The sequence below is a fragment of the Ochotona princeps genome, chromosome 28 (assembly GCF_030435755.1).
Source record: "Ochotona princeps isolate mOchPri1 chromosome 28, mOchPri1.hap1, whole genome shotgun sequence".
Lineage (NCBI taxonomy): Eukaryota > Metazoa > Chordata > Mammalia > Lagomorpha > Ochotonidae > Ochotona > Ochotona princeps.
In genome coordinates, this window is record NC_080859.1 from 588,021 (window position 1) to 603,019 (window position 14,999).

A 14,999-nucleotide genomic window follows, 5' to 3' on the forward strand; every position below is an offset into this window, starting at 1 on the left:
TTTACGTATTTATTTACAAAACAGCATTACAGAGACAGGGAGGGAGAGACAGTTTTTTTCCGTCCCCTGGTGTGCTCCCCAAATGACTGCAACAGCTGGAGTTGAGTCAATCCTAAACCAAGGGCTTGGAGATTCTTCTGGGTCTCCCACATAGGCACAGTGTCTCAAGTGAACAACCATCCACTACTGCTTTCCCAGGCATATTAGCAGGGAGCTGGAAGGGAATTGGAGCAGATAGCACCCAAAACAGTGTCCATATGGGATTAAGCCATTTTGCCACAGAACTGGCCTGTAAATGATGTATGTTCTAAGGAGCTGCTCTTCGGGAGGGGGGTAAAGGTGGGTGCTGTAAGGTGGCCTGTTCTGTGTTGCCAGGGTCTATTCAGTGTGTGTCATCATGGGCAGCAACAGGACAGGAACACACAGGAAACTGTGGCCCCGTGTGCAGGACCCAAGGTACCCACAGGCTGAATGGAGGAGAGGGTCCTCAAGAAGTAGTGAGGGAGAGACAGCCCTGCAGAGGGGAGAATGTGACCTGCTTTGTGGGGCCCCCCAGCCCCAGTGTATGGCACAGGGAGAGCTGCAGGGTTGGCCTGAGCCAGCTCATTTCTGTCAACAGAGAGCTAACTAGTCCTGCTGTGTGGCTGGCCTGCAGTGCCCAGGACCTTTACTTGCCACATGGGGGAGAGTGGGCCTGTAAGCAGCAGGGTTTCCCCAGAAGCTGGAGCTCACTCATCCCAGTGGAGCTGTCCCTGGCCCTGAAATGGCTAGTGGAACCCTCCTGGCAGGAGTACAGTGAAGGCCAAGGGGAGCTCTGGAAGACAGTCCTGTGACTTGGCCGGGTGTGGAGGAGAGGCCACTGCTGGGATGCAGAGAGTGGCCTCTGCACTGCCCTGCTGCCTGGGCCTCATGGTGCTGTCCTGGCACTGACCCCAGGGAACAGGCAGTTTAGTTCCTGGCCTATGGACATCCTTCTGGGCTGTGGGGCTGTGCAGATGGGCATTGTTTGGAGAAGCTTAGGTGTGTTAGCCATTGAGGCCAGGCTGATGAACGAGAGCCTCCCAGGCTGAGGACAGAGTGTGTGTGCTGCCTCAGCTGCTCCATCTACTTTGGAATTCTCTGTGTGTCTCTCGTGCAAATCCACCTGCTCAAAATTCCCTGCACTGTGCTTTTCCAGGCAAATTTGCTCTGGAATTCCATGTGGTATTTCCTGGGGCAACACTGCATGCTCCAGAATTCCTCATGGGTATGTTTCCCATGCTGATCCTCTGGCCTTGAAACCCCTACTCTACACTGTGGCCCTGCCCTGGAATATGAAGTCTGGGGCTGTGATCTCTGTTGAAAGCGGTCACATGCATCTGGCCCCCACACGGAGGCCAGCTGTGCAGTGCCCCATGTATAAACCACCCGCTGTCTGGGTCTGTAGCTGCTTCCAGCCAAGATTCTGTGGATTTGCAGCCATTTGGCATGATGGCCACCATAGCTGGCTGGCAAGGGCTTCACCTCACCTGGGCCAAATGTTGACCTATGAGCCTTGTGTTAGCTGACTGATGAGGGTAGAAATGTTAGGACATTCTCCAAGCTAATCTAAAATGAAAACTTTTTTTTTTTAATTATTTATTGTTTAACTTCAGTAATTACATTGTATTATGTGACACAGTTACATAGATACTTGGGTTCTCCCCACCCCTCCCCAAACCCTCCCACCATGGTGGATTCCTCCACCTTGTTGCATAACCACAGCTCAAGTTCAGTTGAGATTTCCCCATTGCAATGAAAACTCTAAGTGTGTTTCAACCTTCCCCCTAACCCTGCAGTCAGTGGCCTGGAATTTGACTATAAAAGTAATAAGGGGGAAGCAAGGAAAGGAGGAGAGTGGGAAAAGATGAGGTCCCCGTTGGCTCTGAGCTCCTCACTGACACCGCCATTCCCCTCAGCCATGCCCCGACTGCACCCCTCACTGACTGATATCTCCATTCTCCTCAGCCATGCCCCGACTGCATCCCTCACTGACACCGCCATTCCCCTCAGCCATGCCCCGACTGCACCCCTCACTGACTGATATCTCCATTCCCTTCAGCCATGCCCCGACTGCACCCCTCACTGACACCGCCCCATTCCCTTCAGCCATGCCCCGACTGCACCCCTCACTGACACTGCCCCATTCCCTTCAGCCATGCCCCGACTGCACCCCTCACTGACACCGCCATTCCCCTCAGCTATGCCCCGACTGCACCCCTCACTGACTGATATCTCCATTCTCCTCAGCCATGCCCCAATTGCACCCCTCACTGATATCTCCATTCTCCTCAGCCATGCCCCAATTGCACCCCTCACTGACTGATATCTCCATTCTCCTCAGCCATGCCCCAACTGCACCCCTCACTGACACCGCCATTCCCCTCAGCTATGCCCCGACTGCACCCCTCACTGACTGACACCGCCATTCCCCTCAGCTGTGCCCTGACTGCACCCCTCACTGACTGACACCGTCATTTCCCTCAGCCATGCCCCGACTGTGAGCTGGCTGGAAACTGGCAGTGATGCCAGGAGGAAGCTCTGCCTGTTACTCCACCAGCTTTACCTGAGGGTTAAGCTCCGCATGCCACAGTCAGCTCCCCAATCCTCTCAAAGCTCCCATCCCGCACCCAGGTTCTTACACACCTTCTTGTTGGAGCAAAGCTAAGGGGGTGGTTTTAGGATAAACTCCTGTGCTTGCTCAGCCCACTGGGAACCCCAGAAGGAATTTTTTCCATCTCTAAGATCCAGTGACCTCAGCTGCTGCTGGGCCCAGCTCCAGGATGCCCTCAGCACATGGATCCAGGCCAGTTCCAGGTGGAGTGGGGAGGTTCAGGCTGTGGCCTGCAAGAACTTGGAACAGACCGAGAACCATTTGAACCTGAGAGCCCTGGATGTGGTTGCCATTGGCAAAGACAGAGCTGATGGCAAGGGTCAATCCCCCAAATGACTGAGGAGCCAGCTCCTGCCTGCTGCCTGCTACCTGTCACTGAGAGCTCCGTGAGGATGTGTGGGTGTATTCCTTGTCTGAAGGACAGGGGTGTGACCCCTTATCTCTGTCTGAAGGACAGCGGTGTGACCCCCCCTCATCTATGTACAGGAAAAAGGTGTGACCCCCCTCGTCTCCGTCTCTGCATGAGAGAGCAAGCATCATATTGTCCTCAACGTTTATAGTCAGCCAGTGAGGTTGAGATGGCCATAGGAGCTCAGTTGTCACTTGCACACTACCATGACCCTGGGCCTCCCTGTGTGGGTGCTGAGTATTACCTGTATGTTAATGTTCTGGGTGTTCTTCTCTGTCTCTGACCTCTCTGTGTTCCTGTCTTGCAGGCAGCATTGTGTACCTCGGGATGATGGTTGGGGCCTTCTTCTGGGGAGGCCTGGCAGACAAGGTGGGGAGGAAGCAGGCCCTGTTGCTGTGTATGTCCATCAACGCGCTCTTTGCCTTCCTCTCCTCCTTCGTCCAAGGTTACGGCTTCTTCCTCTTCTGCCGCCTGCTCTCAGGGTTTGGGTAAGGGCATTGTGTGTGTGTGTGTGTGTGTGTGTGTGTGTGTGTGTGTTTTCTTCCTGCCTGTTTCTGTTCTGCACACCGCAGGGCCTCATTGTCAAGGACCTGTCCCTCCACGTGGTGCTGCCCGACATAGGGTGCCCCCAGGAACCCTGTCCTGGGTCTTATGAGGCAGTGGTCAACCGTTGGACCCAGCTGGGGACTTAGTGCTTGCCACTGGTCCTTTCCTGTTTTCCTTCCAGAAAGCCACCATAGCTTTAGACTCCATCTTGTGCCACAGCCATTCAGGAAAGTCAGCAAGAGAGAGAAAGAGAGAGGCAGAGAGAGAGAGAGAGGCAGAGAGAGAGAGATCTTTTTCCATTATTTATTTATTTATGTAAAATGTTTTTATTTTTTAATAATGATTATATGGTTGATCAGAGTGGGAAGGAACAAGATTTAGGGAAAATTGGGTGAACTCATTGCTTCCAAGTTTGCTGTTTCTTCTTCTTGTTCCTGGGGGACCACTCATGACTTTCCACATCCAGTACCCAGGGATGAAGAACTGCCACCTCATATCAACCCAGGGCCTCCATGTGTACATATTCGAGGGTTCTGTCCAAGTGGTTTAGATAGTTCTGAAATGCTGCCGATTTCACCAATCCAAGGATGATGTCACTCTCCCAATGTCCATTGGCTCCATTCGCCAAGATTTTTAGCTGTCTTCGTTTGTTTGGAGTAGTTGTCCAGTTTGTTCCATTCTTTTGCTACAGCACCAAATATGCTGTCATTTTCTCCTTTTGCAACAGGGCCTGTGTCCTCCCCTTTTTCATTAATTAGGACATGTTCTTGCAGGTGAGTCCCAGTACCTGGGCCAGGTGTCTCAAGCATTGCCGGATCCCCAACCCCTGGGGCTCATGAACCTGACATCCATCTAGTAAGCGGCCCTAGGACCCAAGACAGGAGACCCAAGCCTTGCCAGATCCCCCACCCCTGAGGCTCATAATCTGGCACCCACCTCACAGGTAGGCCCCAGGACCCAGGCCGGCAACCCAAGCCCCACCACATCCCCAACCTCTGGGGCTCACGAACCTGATACCCACCTAGTAGGTGGGCTCTGATCCCTAGGCCAGGAGACCCAAGCCCCGCCATATACCTACCTCCGGGGTTCATGAAACCAACACCCACCTAAAAGGCAGGCCCCAGGATCTGAGCCAAGCTACCCGAGCCCTGTCAGATCCCCCATCCCTGGGATTCATGTATCCATCCCCCACTGGGCCCAGACTGGCATGACTTGCCTCACCTCAGTGTCTGTAATCTTATTGCACAGCCTGGCCTAGTCTAGTCTGCCCACGTTCCAGCTCCTGCTGGTGGGTGCTGCAGCCTATCCCAGCACAGCCTGATTGCTGTCCCGGTTCTAATGTAAACTGGCTGGTGTTGTGGCTCGATCTGACTCCTCCTTCCCCTGCCCTCTCAGATCTGCCAGTGGGTGTTATGTGCTGACCCAGACTGGACTGTCCCTAGGACTGACCCACATGTATGCCGGCAGGTACTGTAACCTGGCATGGTCTGGACTGCACCTTGCCTTGCTTGTTGCGCTCACCTGCAGGGGCTGCATCCCAGTGAAGGAATTTCCCAAGTTCCTCCATTGTGTCTCCTCCCAGTGACAGTTCTCAAGCACACCAGTGGGTCATTGGCCCAGGTTGACTTTGTCCACCTCCTGTCCTGGCAAGAACAGTGGCCTTGCTCAACTGGCCATATCCATTCTGGTTCTTGTTGTTGGGTACTGCAGCCCAGCAATACCTAATCCATACCCAGATACAGCTTTCATATATTTCAGTGGAAATCAAGACCTAGTCTGGGCTGTTCTACACCCAGCCTGGCTCTCATGAGTACCACTGGGGGATGGAGTCAAGTCCAATCTGGTGCTCCACAGTCCCAGTGCACACCTGTGCCAGTGCAGTCTATAACCTTGTACAACCACGCTTGCTGTCCACAATCCTACTCAAGACAGAGATCTTGCATCCACTGACTTCGTTCCCAAATGGCTACAATGGTCATTACCAGACCAGGCCAAAACCCAGAAACCAAGAGCTTCCAGGTCTCCCACATGAGTTCAGGGTCCCAAGGACTTGGGCCATCCTCTACTGCTTTCCTAGGCACATTAACAGGGAGCCTGACTGGAAGTGGAGCAGATGGGACTGGAATCCGTTACTATATAGGACACTCAGAAGGTGGCTTTAGCTACTGTACCAGGGCACCACCCACCTCTCACACGTTATTATCCTCAACACTTGATCTCAGCAGACTCTAGTGTTGATCCTACTGGCATGAATGAGTGAAGAATACTCACTCAGCAGCCGCACCCTTAGAGTCAGGGTTAGAGCATCACATGACATGTTACCCTGGTCTGTCGGCATAGCAGGTGCATTTACCCATAGGAACCTGTGTCTGAAGACACAACAGGTTCTATCTGTGACCCCCTGACATGTTCTGAGTTAAGGAGGTAATACTGTTACCCAAGGTAATACTGTTACCCAGTGTGGCTGCTCTGTGTCATCATTTCCTTCAGAATCTAGAAGCTTAGCTGAATCCAAGGCTAATGAACACCCTTAGGAGATTATGAGAAGTTCTGCTTTAATCAGGGGCCAGCCTTATTACTGTAGCAGGCCCTGCAGTGCTCACAGCTTTGTGTAGGCTGATTAACTTCCCATCCAGCTCCCTGCTAAAGGCCTGGGAAGAACATTAGAAGATGGCCCAAACATTAGGGTCCCTGCACCCACATGGGAGATCCAGGCGAAATTCCTAGCTTCTGATGTCTGCCTGGCCCAGCCCTGGCTGTTACAACCATGTGGAAGGTCTGTCTGTCTGTCTGTCTGTCTTTCTTTCTTTCTCTCTCTCTCTCTCTTCTCTCTCTTTCTCTCTCTTTCTCTCTCTCTCTCTCTGATCTTCAAATAAATAAATCTTCTAAAAATGTTTTGCTTTAATTTGTAAAGAGAAGCAATGGAGATGCATGATTTCAGATTCACTCTTGAGGATATGGAGACATCATTTTTAAGGTCTCTGGCATAGAAGAGTATAGCAGAAAATAAACACTAAATGGGAAGAGGCTGGTGCTGTGGCAATAATGGGTTAAGCCACCAGCAGCAGTGCCAGCACCCCAATATGGTTACTAGTTCAAGTCCCAGATAGCTGTTCCACATCTGATCCAGCTCCCAGGTTTCCATTTCCTTGCAAAGATACCTGGGAAAGCAGCAAAAGATGGCCCAAGCGCTTGAGCCCCTGCATCCACTGGGGAAACCTGGCCCAGACACAGTCATTGAAGTGGTTTGGGGATTGAACCCCTCTGTAATTCTGCTTTTCCAATAAAAAAAATCAAATATACTACAATAAAAGGGAAACAAATGAGGAGTGTGAGAGCCCCAGGCCCACAGTGGGCTTGGAAAGCGCCCACTGGTGGTATTGCTGGTAAGATCACAGCCCACACAGCTGAACAAAGTTTGTGAAAAGGAGCCTGAGCAGCCATATCCTAACTCCTGCACAGCATCCACGTGCCTCTGGGCCCTGCTAGCCTGCGTGCTGGGCATGGATGTGGGTGGCATAGAGGGCGCCTTATCAGGCTTCATGAGCAGTTCTTGCAGCTTCTCGCACAATATATGCCCAGCCCAGTGCTGAGGAGTCTGTGCAGACCCAGCCCACGTGAGTTTAGGAGGTTTTTGCCGTGCTGCTTGTGGCAGCTGCAGGTGTGGAGCCTTAGGTCCAGGGGCTGGCTGGGATCCTTATCTTCTGAGATCAGGCAGGTGAGCCAGGGTGACAGTCCACAGATCACAATCAGAGCTGCCTGAGACAGACCTAGAGTCATGGTAGGTAGCCCTGGCACCCCTCGCGGTGGGACAGAAGTCTCCATGTTGGGTTGGAGCTGCGTGGTGGCCAGCAGAGCCCCCACTGCACAAGGGTCCGGCTTCAGCCGGCTCCACCCTGGAGGACTGTCAGCATGGGCCTGCCTCCAGATACCCCAGTTATGTCCTGCAGCTTGCAGTTCAGCAGGGGTGTGGCCACCGGTGCTGAGCCCAGTGCTGGGCATCACCCCCAGCTGCAGACCCCAGCAGCCCTGTTAGGCTCTTCAACCTGTGGTAAGGGGCCTGCCTGCCTGTGTGCGTGATGTTTGCCCTCATCAGTCCCCAGACAGGCCGTGAGACTATCATCTAGAAGCATTAACCTGCCCACTGCCTTCTTCTGGATGGCCTCATGTGTCTGGTCAGTGGGAAGAGTGATCATGCTGTCAGGGGGTGTCCTGCAATCTCACAATTCACTCTCCATTTCTCGTCATCCTAAATGAATCTCACAGGGGCAGACGCTCCCTCCCTTTTGTTCCGGAAAGCGAGAAAAGCTGGAGTGGAGCTGGCAGCGTGCACTCACTTTCCTTGGCTCAGAATTGAATTATTTGTGTCCAGTCACTGTCAATTATGGGGGCGATCGATCGTGCATAGGGTGCCGAGCAGCGACTGGGGAGAGGGAAGGATAGCAGCCTACCCTCCCCCACTGGCGCTGCCAGGCTTCCGAGTGTCCCTGCCACAGGTAGTAGAGGAGTCCACTCCTGGGTGTGTGCAGTGTCCACACACCCCCACGTTGGGATCCAGGGAGACAGTGGTGCTGTGGCAGTGAGCACCACACACAGAGGTGCTTTGGGGAAGCACCTGCTCATCTCTACAGTGGTTCTTCATAACTGGGTCTGCAAAGAACAATGCCTTGTTCTTCCTGCAGCGTTTTATTTATTGGGTTGAACAGCAGAGTGATAGAGAGGAAGAACAGTTTTCCATCGAATGGTTCACTCCCCAGACACCACATCAGCTGGGACTCAGCCAAGCAAAAGCCAGAAGCCAGGAACTGCATATGGAACTCCCTTGGAGTGGGAGGGACCCAAACGCTGGGGCATCTTCCCTTGCTGTCATGAGCTTTGAGCATGGAACTGAGCTGGAGGTGGAGCAGCTGGGACACTTAGCCAGAGGATGTTGTTGTTACCAACTGCAGCTTAACTTGCAGAGCTGCAACGCCAGTCACATGTGTTTGTTGTTGTTGGTTTTAAATATTTATTTTTATTGGGAAGGCAGATTTACATACAGAAAGAGAGAGGCAGATTTACATACAGAAAGAGAGATGGCAGAAAGATCTTCCGTCTGCTGGTTCACTCCCCAAATGGTCTCAATAGCCAGAGTTGAGCTGATTCAAAGCCAGCAACTTCTGTGTCTCCCACATGGGTGCAGGGTTTCAAGGGTGTGGACTGACCTCTCCTGCTTTCCCAGGCCACAAGCAGGGAGCTGGATGGCAGGTGGAGCAGCAAGGACACGAACCAGTGCTCATATGGGATGCCAGTGCTTGTAGGTGGAGAATTAGCCGGTTGAGCCACTGAGCCAGCCCCATAACATGTTTTGTAAAGTAGAGAGTTCAAGACCAAGTGATTTTCAAACGTTCAGCAGTCACCAGGTCTTCTCACATGTTCAACCCTGATTGTGCATTACAAGAAGCTCGTGTTTCCTTAGTGTTCTAGAGAAGTGCAGACTAGTGAAAATTAATGCAATTTTAGAGCTGTGGTCTACCCTTCCACTAAGTGTTAGGACAGACTTGACTTCACAGTTTGTACCTGAGGATGGAACACTGTGAGGGAGGTCCACTATGAGCACTGTCCTCCTTCTAGCTCAGGGCTGGCTTCTCTTCTAGGCAGCATTTGGGTCCCGTCATTTCCCCAGCATCAGCAGCTCGGTGCCTTTGCTGCGTGGCGGAGGCCAGGCTAGGGAGCGAATTGGTGGTGTGTTCTCTCTGCAATGACACTGGTGTTAGCCAAATCCCACGCTTACAGATGAATGTTTCTAAAATAGCTGCATTTTCTTGTTTCTTTGTCTTAGATTTGATTTATTGATTTGCCAGGCAGAGTTACGTACACACAGAGAGAGAGAGAGATATCAATCTTCCCTCTATTTGGTTCTCTCCCCAAATGTCTGCAGTAGCCATAATTGAGCCATGCAGCCAGGAACCTGGGACACTCTCTGGGTCTCCCATGTGGGTACAGAGGTGCAAGCAGTTGGATCTTCCACTGCTTTTCAAGGCACGTTAGCAGGGAGCTGAATCAGAAGTTAAGCAGTTGGGACTTGAACCAGAACCTGTATGGTACATGGGCATTTCAGGTAGCAGCTTAACCCACTGGGCCACAAGGCCGGCCCCAGATAACCAAGCTTTCTACCAGTGTTTATGACAACAGTTTATATAATAACAGGAAACTGACACTTCCCCATGTCACATAATGTGGACTTTTCTCCCATGCCTAGGAGCTGGACAACTTCAAGCTTTGCTAACTATGGGCCGAGTGGACTCCAGTCCAGACTTGGCCACCTTTGGGGATCCTCCTCCTCCTCTCTGTTCCTGTGACAGCTCAGGCCTCCCAGGCCTCTTGGAGGACCAGGGCCGTGCTCTCAGGCACACTCTAGGGCTGTGCAGCTCTGTTTCCTTTCATGGAGTAGAGGGTGCCAGAGGAGCTTCTCTGGGAGCTTCTTTGGGGGTTCATTGCTTTGCTCCACCTCTGGTAACGGGATGGTTGGAAAGTCATTGTTCTGTGAGCTGTTTGTGAACCCAGACCATCCTCTGGCCCTTGTGAGCCCGTGTGAGCTGCTTGTGAACCCAGACTGTCCGCTGAGCCCATGTGCTTTCTTGTCCAGAGCTGCTGGGGTCAGCCCTGGCAGGCTGTTTACCCTCGTGCAGGACATGGGGCCTCAGAGGGCTACCCAATTCCATGAGTGTGTGTTCCACTGAGGCCTGCCTCACAGTGGACATGGGAAGAGGACAGTAGACAACCACCTGCTGAAATGGGGAGACTGCAATCCAAGCAGCCACTGCACTTATCACTGGGGGTGGCGTCAGGCTTCCAGCCTCACTGCACCTGCTTTTTCGTCTGTACCCTCTGACCCACTGACAGGTGCAGCATGGCTGTGGCTATTGCAAGTGTAGGACGTTCAGCCTTCTGGGTCTTCCTGGGCTTCTGTCTGCCTTCAGGGCAAAGCTGATGGAGCCGTCGCCTCTGCTGTCTCCCAATCCAGGGGCATGCTACCTACAAAGATGGTGCAGTCTGAAATCCCACCTATGAATTTGCCTTTGGTTGTTTTCTATTTATTTATTTGAAAGAACATCAGAAAGGAAGCAGAAAGAGGGACAATAACCAGGGCTGGACAAGGCCATAGCAAGGAGTCAGGACTCCATGCGGGTCTCCCACATGGGTGGCAGGGACCCAAACACTCAGGCCATCTCTGCCTTCTCAGGTGCATTACTGGGAGCTGCACTGGAAACAGAGCAGCCAGTACTCAAATTGGCACTCTGATACTAGATTGTGGCATTGCAAGCAGTGACTTAACTCGCTTCACTATGATGCGAGGCCATGCCTTAGGTTAGCAAGGACAATACATGTTCCATGATGTTTCCCGGGTGCCTGGCATTGAGTCATGTGTAAACCAGCTTCGCTATCATCTGCAGATGCACATGTGTGGACATGACGTGTGTCTGCTGTACACATGTGCTGGAGTATGCAGTACGTACCTGTACGCTTAGTGTGTGTGTGGCTCAGAGGATCCAACTTACTCTTGAAACGTGTCTTGATAGAATGTTTTGATTTCTCAGCATTTCTATAACATTACAAGGATCTACACCATTTGGTTCATGTAGCGCATCCAGCCTGGTGCCATCTCAATCAGCTCCAGGCTCTGAGGCCGAATCTGAGGGCCCTGAGCACAGTGGCTCCTCCCTGTCATTGCTGCAGGGAGCACCGAGCACAACCTTATCCTGATGGTCCATGTCATTCAGAGCAACGTGTTGCTGAGCAGTAATGGTGGACATCTCCCATACTACCTTAGTAGTGGTTCTCAGAATTGGAGGTCAAGGCTCCTTTGAAGTTACGGACATCGTGAGCCCACAGACAAGCCATCCAGGCCCACACCTGGCCTGTGCAGCTCAGCTGGTCCTTCTGTGACCAGCACATGGTTGCTGTGTAAACCTGCACCTCCATGTTTGGTTCTGTTCAAGTCCCTTTCTTGAGTGCTTGTTGAGTGGTGATGTCTGGTAGCCTGGACAAAGGCCCGTCACAGAAATGCCCTGCAGGTCTCTGGTCAGCCTGGCTTGGTGGCATGACAGAGTGTGGAGAGCAGTGAGTGCAAACTGTAGTGTTTGAGCTGTTGCAAAATCTCCTGTCATGGGCAAGATCCACACTGTGTTTCCACTCAAATGCAAATTCCTGACTAGGCAAAGCCAATCATGGCAACTGCTGTTCAGGATGGCACAGCAGAGAGCCAGAAACTCCTAGCCACACCTCCACCACCCAGGTGGATACCACTGCCCCAGTGGATCTCACAGCCAGGAAGTCTTAGGTCTCACCCTCCACCACCCAGCCTGGCACTGCTGCCCCTGTGGGCTGCAGTGCTAACTGCAGGTCCAGGTTTCTGGGAGGCTATGGAGCCTGCATTAGCCATGGAGGCTGTTACCAGTGTCACATCATGTGGAGGTACATGTCTGTGATGAGCTGGGGTGGGCTGGAAGCAGTGGTGTTACACTTTGCTTTTGCTCTGTGTCTTGCCCCTCACGAGTTTCCCATGTCTCTTACAGGATTGGGGGCGCCATTCCTACCGTGTTCTCCTATTTTGCGGAGGTGCTGGCCCGGGAGAAACGGGGGGAACACCTGAGCTGGCTCTGCATGTTCTGGATGATTGGCGGCATCTATGCCTCAGCCATGGCCTGGGCCATCATCCCACACTACGGTAAGAGGCTGGCCTGGTGGTGGACAGGATCCCTACATGGCCATCATCCTTCTCCTGGGATGGTCCATCAGCAGCACTGCTGTCACGTGTTTCTGGCTTCTGAGTTGTCTGTGGACTCCCGCTCTGCGATCTGCATAGAGGCTGGGGGCTCTGTCTATGGAGAAAAATTGCACTCTTGTCCTCTGCCCTGCCTTGACCATGCTCTGTCACAGACCCGTGCAGTGCCCTGCCCCAGCTGGTCCTCCAGACTCTCGATGTCCCATAGTTTAGCCCTATCCTGGACTTGCCAGTGTCTGCAGACAGATCCCGCAGGACAGCCAAGACCAGGCTGCCTGGTCCCCATGTCATTGCAGGAAGTAGGGTTTTGTTCTTTGTAAAGGCTGAATGCTACTTGTGTGTGTGTATGTGTGCTAGTGTGTGCACATAGATCCGTAGTGTCAGCCCTCAGCTTTAAGTCTGGAGTTCCACATGTAACACAGGTCAGGGCCCCGTCTAGTCACCTCTGGGTGTTGACTTGCTACAGCCGTGCATGGAGACTAGTCTTCGCCTGCTGTGGCTCTGAGTGCTCGTGTGGAAGGTTGGCGATTTCTGGACTCCTGGTTGTGTCTGCATCCCGTGGTCACGTGTGTGATGCCCCCAGCTCAGACTGCATACTGTAGGCGCCTTTAGCTGTTTGGGGCCCTCTGTATTTGAATGAGGGGGTCGGTTTATAGCTGTTTTTCTGTAACTGAAAACTGACCTTGACGTTGATAGGGGCTATGCTGAATCTGTAGAGGACATTGCCGAGTTCTTCTGTGCAGGTGCGGGCACCCTTTCGTCTGCTTCTGTCTGCACCTCTTTGGCTATGTTTACTCTAAGCCTCTGGTTCCTTTTCTGATGCTGTTGTAAACAGGCTTGCTTTCTTTATTTTTCTTCTGGCTGGATCATTTTTCAAGTATAGAAACAAAGCAGATTTTTTCTGTGTTGATCTTATATCCTGTTGTTACCAGAGAAGCTCAGTGGCTTCTTTCTTCAGCTTAGCCTAGAAATGAAAAGCTGGGAACAAGTGCAAGTATAACAGAAACTATTCCCAGCAGGGGGAGGAAAGCACTGCCCGCAGAGGTGTGAGCCAGCGCAGCGTCCACTGCCCGCAGAGGTGTGGGCCAAGGCAACGTCCACTGCCCGCAGAGGTGTGGGCCAGCGCAGCGTCCACTGCCCGCAGAGGTGTGGGCCAAGGCAACGTCCACTGCCCGCAGAGGTGTGGGCCAGCGCAGCGTCCACTGCCCGCAGAGGTGTGAGCCAGCGCAGCGTCCACTGCCCGCAGAGGTGTGGGCCAGCGCAGCATCCACTGCCCGCAGAGGTGTGGGCCAGCGCAGCGTCCACTGCCCGCAGAGGTGTGGGCCAGCGCAGCGTCCACTGCCCGCAGAGGTGTGGGCCAGCGCAGCGTCCACTGCCCGCAGAGGTGTGGGCCAGCGCAGTGTCCACTGCCCGCAGAGGTGTGGGCCAAGGCAACGTCCACTGCCCGCAGAGGTGTGGGCCAGCGCAGCGTCCACTGCCCGCAGAGGTGTGGGCCAGCGCAGCGTCCACTGCCCGCAGAGGTGTGGGCCAGCGCAGCGTCCACTGCCCGCAGAGGTGTGGGCCAGCGCAGCGTCCACTGCCCACAGAGGTGTGGGCCAAGGCAGCGTCCTCAAAATCATGAAGATAGGGAGGGATATAGGGGGACCCAGTGTCTGAGTTGATAAAGAGGTACCTTAGATAAGAGCATTCAAGTGGCTCTGTAGTCCGGGGACATGGCCCATGACCTCCTGCCCCCCGAGTATTGACAAGGAAGCAAAAGGGAGACTCCCTTTGCCTTGGTTACCTAGGCAACTCCAAGGTCTTGCTCTGCACAGCCAGTTCATCTAGTGCGTGCAGACAGTGCACTGTGAGATGAGTTCTTGGAAATGGGTATCTCCTCTCCAAGACTCCTGGACCCGGCCTCACTGTGACCTGACTGAATTCATTTATTACAACAGCTTTTTGGTGGAGTCTGGAAGAGTCTCTGTGTAAGATCGCATCACCTGCAAAGAGAAGCACCCTCCTTTCTGATTTCCAGGCTTGGCTGCTCTGGCCACGGCATCCAGTGGGGTGGAGTGGGCATCCCTGACTGGCTCTCACCCTTGAAGAAGAAAAGTTGTTGGTCCTGGCTTCTGTGGCCTGTGCTCAGTGGAGGCTGTGCTTGGGCGTGGGAAGAGTTAAAACAGAAGAGGAGTTTGTTTAGCTGCTCCTGGCCATGCTCCTCAGCTGTAGAGAGGACAGGGGTGCATGACCACGGTGCTGTCCACACCCAGGCGGACCCTGCATACGTCTTCCCAGGATCCTGCTTCAAGTGCAGAGTGAACTGAGTGGGGCTGTCAGGAAAACAAACACCAGGAGAGCCAATGTCTTGAGTAGCAGGAACCATGGGCCATGGGTTCCCTGGAGGAGTGCAGCAGCTATGCCCCTTGCCGGGAGGGAACTGAGCTGAGACCAGAAGGAGCAAAAGCTGGTATGCCTGGAGACTGGCAGTGAGCTGACAGGGCTGCTCCCACAAGAAGGTTCCCTGGTGGCTTGCACAGGTTCTCACGTGGTTGTGACCTGGGTGGCTGTGGACCCCACACTCACCTTCCCTATGTGGCCCTGGTGAGGCAGAAGGCTGGCAGGCAAACTGGAAAAGGGCTGTGTTTCATTCTGATGCTGCCCAC

The 14,999-nt window shown here is 53.2% G+C and overlaps 1 protein-coding gene across 3 annotated transcripts in view; it reads left to right on the forward strand.

Annotated features, from left to right (window-relative positions):
* SV2C (synaptic vesicle glycoprotein 2C) overlaps positions 1–14,999 on the forward strand; it is a 102,347-nt gene that overhangs the window by 64,695 nt on the left and 22,653 nt on the right. For all 3 annotated transcript variants that reach the window (XM_058656328.1, XM_004586243.2, XM_058656329.1), the window contains exons 3-4: positions 3,349–3,529; positions 12,146–12,297. In XM_058656328.1, the coding sequence (XP_058512311.1) occupies positions 3,349–3,529; positions 12,146–12,297 (333 nt within the window). The remainder of the gene's footprint in view (positions 1–3,348; positions 3,530–12,145; positions 12,298–14,999) is intronic.